General features: G+C 36.9%; 1 protein-coding gene across 1 annotated transcript in view; it reads left to right on the top strand.

Annotated features, from left to right (window-relative positions):
• The first annotated feature begins 7,960 nt into the window (after positions 1–7,960).
• SIX3 (SIX homeobox 3) overlaps positions 7,961–9,830 on the top strand; it is an 8,673-nt gene continuing 6,803 nt past the window's right edge. The window contains exon 1 of the mRNA XM_056563409.1: positions 7,961–8,818. Within this exon, the coding sequence (XP_056419384.1) occupies positions 8,124–8,818 (695 nt within the window). The 5' untranslated portion in view covers positions 7,961–8,123. The remainder of the gene's footprint in view (positions 8,819–9,830) is intronic.

The raw sequence follows: 9,830 nt of genomic DNA, 5'->3' as shown, positions 1-9,830 counted from the left end.
TGCTTCCTGTGCCTGCTGAAAGTTGTGACTCTCCCAGGGCTGATTCAGCTTTACCAGCAGCCGGGGAGAGTGGCACACACCATGCACCCAGCCAGCACAAAGACAAGACTTGACGTTAGGAAATACAGAGCACAGCACCTGCAGTCTAAACTGCACATTAATCCCTCAGTCACTGTGTCCATTGCATTTAACCCCTACAGTGCCTGAGCCTTCCATTCTGCTTCCATAGATTATTATGTCCCTGGAACCCCCCCCCCCCCCCCCTTCTAGAATAACAAAACCAGCAGAAAGGTCATCACCAGCCCTAGAAGAAACCCAGCTATAGTGATAGACAGGGGAGAGAGAGTGAAGCTGCAGAACTTACAGGATCCGGAAAGGATTGTGCAGTGGAGTGTGCTGCCTTCTGTGTAGAGCTCTTGTCTCCCTGCTGATGGCTGCAGAGCCCCCAGACCTTTATTTCAGCTCTATCTCCACACATCTTTATTAGACTGGGACTCTGCAAAAAAAAAAAAAAAAAAAAAAGTCCCTTCCATTGACAGTTTCCAGCCAGCAGCTGCAGACATTTAAAGCCATTTACACCCCTGGCCCAGCACACAAAGATGCAGCCAACAATTCCCTACTTGTACATAAGAATGTGCTCCCCTTATACACAGTGAGGAGCCCAGTCACTGGTTCTTCTATGTACAGGGAAACACATACCGGTCTGTAAGGACTTAATCATCACCATCAGGACCAACACCTACGTGTTGCAACATTGCATGATCCCCTTGTAATGAGGGTGATCAGCAATGTTAACCATTTCTGTCCATTCAATGTATAGAGCAGGGTTTTCCCAACCAGGGTGCCTCCAGCTGTTGCAAAACTACAACTCCCAGCATGCCTGGACAGCCAAAGGCTGTCCAGGCATGCTGGGAGTTGTAGTTTTGCAACAGCTGGAGGCACCCTGGTTGGGAAAACACTGGTATAGAGCAATAAGCAGCATGTGATTTATGCAAGGGTCACAGTGCAGAGATATTCTACACCTCAAAGTGGCAAAGTGGGCCATGAATACCAGCTGCATAGTCTGTATATGAATATACTACATATACTGTACATGAATATATATTACCAGCTATATAGTCTGTATATGAATATACTACATATACTGTACATGAATAAATATTACCAGCTATATAGCCTGTATATATATATATATATATATATATATATATATATATATATATATACATGAATAAATATTACCAGTTACAAAATCTGTATATGAATATACTAAATATACTGTACATGAATAAATATTACCAGCTACATAGTCTGTATATGAATATACTACATATACTGTACATGGATATATATATTACCAGCTATATAATATGTATATAAATATACTACATGTACTGTACAGGAAAAAATATTACCAGCTATATAATCTGTATATAAATATACTACATATACTGTACAGGAATAAATATTACCAGCTATATAGTCTGTATATAAATATACTACATATACTGTACATGAATAAATATTACCAGCTATATAATCTGTATATAAATATACTACATATACTGTACATGAATATATATTACCAGCTACATAGTCTGTGTATGAATATACTACATATACTGTACATGGATATATATATTACCAGCTATATAGTCTGCATAAAAATATACTACATGTACTGTACATGAATATATTATTCCAGCTACATTGTCTGTATATGAATATACTACATATACTGTACATGAATATATATTACCAGCTATATAGCCTGTGTATGAATATACTACATATACTGTACATGAATATATATTACCAGCTATATAGTCTGTATATGAATATACTACATATACTGTACATGAATATATATTACTAGCTATACAGTCTGTATATGTATATACATGAATAAATATTACCAGCTACATAGTCTGTATATGAATATACTACATATACTGTACATGAATAAATATTACCAGCTACATAGTCTGTATATGAATATACTACATATACTGTACATAAATATATATTACTAGCTATATAGTCTGTATATGTATATACATGAATAAATATTACCAGCTACATAGTCTGTATACGAATATACTACATATACTGTACATGAATAAATATTACCAGCAACATAATCTGTATATAAATATACTACATATACTGTACATGAATAGATTAGTTCCATAGACTGTATACGAATGTAATACACCAGCACCAAAGTATGTACATGAATATATTACACAAACTACATACACTGTATATAAATATAATAGCTACACAGACTGTATATAACAATATTACAACAGCTACCTAGACTGTATATGATTATAATAGGACATGAATGCATCACATTGAGTTACTTAGGGTACATATTAATATCTTTAGTTACTACATTTCAATATATCCCACTAGAAGCAGACTGTAGCTTGTATATCAATACAGCAATTACATAGAATGCATATGAGTATTACATATGAATACATTACATCACCAGACTGTATAGGATTATAATACACCTATAAAGAATACATTACACCAGCTCCATATAGTGGATATTATTGTATTATACCAGCTCCATGTACTGTATAGGAATATATTACACCAGCTATACAGACTCTATAGTATATAGTAAATCCACTGTAAATTAAGCAAGAGAGTAAGAAGATATGTAGCTCACTTAGGACAACAATATGTACCCAAGGTTACTGGTGTTGCCTTCACCCAAAAGGCCAGAAATATGTAGGAAATGTATATAAAGTTAATTATATATACCAGTCCTCAAAGGTACATAGGATATGGAAGAGTAAGAAAGAGAAAGAAATAATAAAATATATAACAATTTATTTTTAAATAAATCTACTGTAAATTAAGACTAGTTATACATGACTACTGCACATTATGTATATGAATATACTACATGAACTACACAGACTGTAAACAATTATAACACACAAATGACACAGACAGTGTATACACAGTATAGTACACCAGATACCTTGACTGTACACATATATATTATATTATACATGATAAATATCAGATTATACCTATTAATATAGATTATACCGTTTTATTAATTTATACTATTAATAAATAAAGATCTCAGGGACATATACATCACACGTAAACTATATTAAAGGCAACCTGTCATCTTGTTCATGCTGCCCGAACCATGAGTCTTTGGGTTGGCTTCTCCCCACTTGGAGCATAGATGCCTCCCTTTTCTGGGTGTAGATCTATCAACCAAGGTTGTTGTATGAGAAGAAGCCCCCCCCCCCCCCTTACTCGTGTTTCGGGCAGCATGAAAGTGATGGCAGGTTTCCTTGTGATGTATATGTATGTGAGGATCTATGTTCCTATTTAGTATGATTACATGTAAAGGTATAATCTATAATGAAAGGGATAATCTGATATTTATGTGCACAGGTTCAGGCACTATGAAAGTAATGACAGGTTCCCTTTAAAACATATTAGTAATTAGACAATGATATTTCTATGATATAGAATATGCATGGACAACACACATACAGACGGTACATATATATATATATAATCCACCACCTTTATAGACTATATATATATCAGTGTCTATCCAACCAGGGTGCCTCCAGCTGTTGCATAACTACAACTCCCAGCATACAAAACCTTAAACTACTTTTATCTACATTATATCTATCCATCCATACATCTATTTATCTATCAATATTAAATAGCATAAATCAATGTTTCCCAACCAGGGTGCCTACAGCTGTTGCATAACTACAACTTCCAGCATGCCCGGTTGCATAACTACAACTCCCAGCATACAAAATCTTAAACTATTTTATCTACATTATATCTATCCATCCATCCATCTATTTATCTAACAATATTAATTAGCATACATCAATGTTTCTTAACCAGCGTGCCTCCAGCTGTTGCATAACTACAACTCCCAGCATGCCCGGTTGCATAACTACAACTCCCAGCATACAAAACCTTAAACTACTTTTATCTACATTATATCTATCCATCCATCTTTTTAATCTATCAATATTAAAAAGCATACATTAATGTTTCCCAACCAGTGTGCCTCCAGCTGTTGCATAACTACAACTCCCAGCATGCCAGGATGCATAACTACAACTCCCAGCATACAAAACCTTAAACTACTTTTATCTACATTATATCTATCCATCCATCCATCTATTTATCTATCAATATTAAATAGCATACATCAATGTTTCCCAACCAGGGTGCCTCCAGCTGTTGCATAACTACAACTCCCAGCATACAAAACCTTAAACTACTTTTATTGACATTATATCTATCCATCCGTCCATCCATTCATCTATTTATCTATCTACATTAAACAGCATACATCAATGTTTCCAAACCAGGGTGCCTCCAGCTGTTGCAAAACTACAACTCCCAGCATGCCCGGACAGCCTTTGGCTGTCCGGGCATGCTGGGAGTTGTAGTTTTGCCAAATCTAGAGGCACCCTGGTTGGGAAACACTGGCATACATAAACACAGACATTAACTATATGAATAGCAAGCACATTGTCAAAAATCAGCAACAGCTGGAGGCATCCTTGTTGGAAAACACTGCTGTATATGTATATAGTGCACCAAACTGTGCATGGTTATGTATGTAGAAGCTACCTTGTGTGTATACATGTATATATTCTGTACATCATTCATAATCAGGAATTCCTCCAATAGTCCTTCCTGTCTTCTGCTATGTGGCCCCCAATAAAGGGGCACTCCACCTGCCCTCCCCCTATAATAGGTCTCTTCCCCCTGTGTCCTGCCTGTGCATTGTTGTGTGCTGTGCATTGATGCTGGCAGTAGTTGGGGCTCTACACTTGCCCCTAGATCTCCATCGGAATGCAGAAAGGATCTTTAAGGAAAAAAAAAAAAGTTTGAATTCCTGACTGATTTTTCTTGTAGGAAGGGGCTTAGGATAATTATTTCAGCTTTTCTGAGGGCAGATTAGCACAAGTCTGGCTGCAGCGTTTCAATACGCGTTGTACATGCCCTTACAATGTGCCCATTGTCTGCTACTGTGTGTGAACCCATTCAATATATACACTTTTTAACACCAAGCAAAGTCCTGTCTAAATATACACAGTAAGGCTGGAAAGACTGCCATGACCCGTACAAATCTCTGTAAATCACACTGCCATAGCAGCACACACTCAACACTGCTACCTCCTGATGATAGGAATAATCCCCATATACTACAATGTGACAAACCTGGGGAATACTCATATACTCAGAATTACAAATCTAATATATATATATATATATATATATATATATATATATATATATATACATACATATACACACACACACATATATACAGGGCTCAAGTACTGCAGGAACACATGGGAACTGAGTTCCTGCACTTTTTCCACAGCATGAACACCGTTCCCATTAGAAGGACCAGCCCTTGAATGGAAATCTTGGGTGAGTTCCCACAGTTTTTTTGTCACGACTTTACCCCTGTGTGTGTATATATATATATATATATATATATATATATATATATATAGTAAATTTGAGTAGCCGTATTAGTCCAGTGATGCAGATGCAAATCATAAAATGTTTTATGATTTGCATCTATATATATATATATATATATATATATATATGCTTGATAAAGGCTATTGTTGCCGAAACGTTGCACCTTATTTTGGGAATAAAGAACACCAGATTTTATTGATCCAAGACCTGCTTGTGTGGTGATTTCTTAATATATATATATATATATATATATATATATATATATATATAATTTTTTCAGGCATGATTTATGTGCAATCTAAATAAAATAAAAAAAGTATTAATGTATACTATTATGCAGTATAAAGAAATCAATATAAGACTCTGCAAAAAAAGAGAAGTAGTAATGATATGAACATTATCATACATATAGAAGCATGCATACATTCATACCCAGACACACACACACGTATACTCACACACGTATGCACAGGCTCATTTATATATAATCACACACAGACACAAAATATGCATACACCTACTCAGTCATCTATATATGTTTACACATAATAGATATATACACACAAACACCTATATGTTTACACATGTTCCATAATTCATACACCTAGATGTGTTTACACATAATACATACACATAATACACACATTCATACACCTACGTATGCTTGCACATAGGACACACACACATATGTAAAGGCGGCCTAATACACCTATATGTGTTTACACATAATACATACACATGATACATACACTCATACACCTACATATGCTTGCACATAGGACATACAGCCATATGTAAAGGGGGCCTAATACACCTATATATGTTTACACACAATACATACTCTCATATACCTGTGTACATAATACATACACTTGCTCATACATTTATATATGTTTCACATAATACATACACCAACTTACCTAAATATATTTATTAATTAATGTATTAATAATACACACACGGTCTCACGTACCTATATATCAGCTTGTACATAATACATACACATACATCTATATATGTTTACAAATAATACATGCACACTTACACATATACCTATATATGTTTGCACATAATGCATACACACATTCATGAAAACTAGATATGTTTGCACATAGTACATACACACACTCATACACCTATGATATATACTTACTCATAATACACATACATAATACATACACAGTATGTTTCATATATTACATGCACACACTTATCTAAATATGTTTATTAATAATACACACACGGTCTCATATACTTATATCTGTTTATAAATAATAAATACACCTACATATGATTTCAAAAAATACATACACACTCACACATATACCTTAATATGTTTACACATAATACGTGGACTTACCTATTTATTTTTGCACATAATACATACACACATTCACTTATATACTTATATATTTACACATAATTCATGGATATATATATATATATATATATACACATATATTTACATATAATATATACACACATTCACTCATCTACCTATATATTTACACATAATCTATGTATACACACATTCATTGAACTATTTAGGTTTACACATAAATACACGTATATATGTCTACAAATGATTAAATACAGTGGTAGATCTTATAGCTCCTGCTCAGATCTTGCATTTAGCACCATTTATAAAGTTAATAAAGAATGTGTGAAGTGCTGGAGCCTACAGCCCCCTTCTATGCTGGCACCACATGGGGCTTCTCCTTGGCAAGGATGGGGTTAAGAGGGTCCGGTGTAAAGTTGCAGCAGTAGTGCCAGGTACCAGAGTGCTGCCCACAGTGTGCAGCCTGAGCCGCTGGTAAGGTCACAGCAGTCTGAGGATGTCTCTAATGATCTCATCTCTTCTTTATTCCCTGCACTATTAGTGCTCACATGGGCAGAATGAAGTGAAACTACGTGCAAATCATGTGTAAATTGTCTCAGTCAGAAGCCCTTTATTCCAACGTGTAGCCCAGCCTGGCCCATTTACTCCCTATACCCCCTACCCCCACCCCTCCTGATCCCCCCTTCCCCCCCATATCTCCTTTAGGCTCGTTAAGATCACAATAATATTCCACCCACTAATTGCTCATCCCATTCAACAATCACATTATTTGATCCCTTATTTAGGGGAAGGGGAGTAGCAGATTAGATAAACCTCCTCAGCACCACCACCACCACCACCACTAGCACCAGCGCCAGCAGCGGCAGCAGCGCCACCACCGCCGCCACTACCAGCAGCAGGAGCAGACCCACCCCCTCCCTCCCTGCCCTTCCCTCCTCCCCTCCCTTCTCCCTCCCTCATTTAGGGGAAGTGGTAACTTGCATGACGTTGTAGGACATGATTGGCACACTTGACAGTGATTGTCAGTGTTGCCATGGAGACCTTAGAACGACACCTTGTAGACCAATAGAAAAGGGATACAATGTTTCAATGCTGCACTCAGTGTGGAGATATTATGAGGCCGGTGTCATTATCAGGAGGCTGCCGCCGCTGCTGCTGTTGCTGAGTGCTTGAATGTTTCTTTTTTATTTATTATTATTATTGTTATTATTGTTGTTTCATTTCCTTCTTCTTCTCTGTGTGATCTTGCCTGCTCTGCGGTCATTCCATGGTGTTCAGATCTCCTCTAGAGCTCTATCCCACCCACTTCTTCCTGCCAAACTTCAGCAGTGAGCGCTCCCTGCTCCTGGCGACCACCAGCAGCAGCTCCAGAGCCCCCGAAGAGCTGTCCATGTTCCAGCTGCCCACCCTCAACTTCTCCCCGGAGCAGGTGGCCAGCGTATGTGAGACGCTGGAGGAGACAGGGGACATTGAGAGGCTGGGGAGATTCCTGTGGTCCCTACCTGTGGCCCCTGGAGCTTGTGAGGCTATCAATAAGCATGAGTCCATCCTCAGAGCCAGGGCGGTGGTGGCTTTCCATACAGGCAACTTCAGAGACCTCTACCACATCCTGGAGAACCACAAATTTACTAAGGAGTCCCATGGAAAGCTGCAGGCCATGTGGCTGGAAGCTCACTATCAGGAGGCTGAGAAACTCAGGGGGCGCCCCCTAGGACCCGTTGATAAATACAGGGTGAGGAAGAAGTTTCCTCTGCCCAGGACCATCTGGGATGGAGAGCAGAAAACCCATTGCTTCAAGGAGAGGACTCGCAGCCTCCTAAGGGAGTGGTATCTACAGGACCCTTACCCCAATCCCAGCAAGAAAAGGGAACTGGCCCAGGCCACAGGACTCACACCCACCCAGGTGGGCAACTGGTTCAAAAACCGAAGGCAAAGAGACAGGGCAGCAGCAGCTAAAAACAGGTCAGTGCCCAGAAAACCCTCATAGTTGTCTATTATAGTGATGTCTGGTCTATAGGATATCTGGTCTATTATAATGATATCTGGACTATTATAGTCATATCTGGTCTATAGGATATCTGGTCTATTATAGTGATATCTGGTCTATAGGATATCTGGTCTATTATAGTGATATCTGGTCTATTATAGTGATATTTGGTCTATTATAGTCATATCTGGTCCATAGGATATCTGGTCTATTATAGTGATATCTGGACTATTATAGTGATATCTGGACTATTATAGTGATATCTGGTCTATTACAGTGATATCTGGTCTATTATAATGATATCTGGACTATTATAGTGATGTCTGGTTTATTATAGTGATATCTGGTCTATAGGATATCTGGTCTATTATAGTGATATCTGGTCTATTATAGTGATATCTGGTCTATTATAGTGATATCTGATCTATTATAGTGATATCTGATCTATTATAGTGATATCTGGTCTATTATAGTGATATCTGGTCTATTATAGTGATATCTGATCTATTATAGTCATATCTGGTCTATTATAGTGATATCTGGTCTATAGGATATCTGGTCTATTATAGTGATATCTGATCTATTATAGTGATATCTGGTCTATTATAGTGATATCTGGTCTATTATAGTGATATCTGGTCTATTATAGTGATATCTGATCTATTATAGTGATATCTGATCTATTATAGTGATATCTGATCTATTATAGTGATATCTGGTCTATTATAGTTATATCTGATCTATTATATAGATATCTGATCTATTATAGTGATATCTGATCTATTATAGTGATATCTGGTCTATTATAGTTATATCTGGTCTATTATATAGATATCTGATCTATTATATAGATATCTGATCTATTATAGTCATATCTGGTCTATTATAGTGATATCTGGACTATTATAGTGATATCTGGTCTATTATAGTGATATCTGATCTATTATAGTCATATCTGGTCTATTATAGTGATATCTGGACTATTAT

The sequence above is a fragment of the Hyla sarda genome, chromosome 3, assembly GCF_029499605.1.
Source record: "Hyla sarda isolate aHylSar1 chromosome 3, aHylSar1.hap1, whole genome shotgun sequence".
Taxonomy (NCBI): Eukaryota; Metazoa; Chordata; class Amphibia; order Anura; family Hylidae; genus Hyla; species Hyla sarda.
Note: the sequence above shows the minus strand (reverse complement) of the source record. Positions and strands in the feature narration are given on the sequence as shown.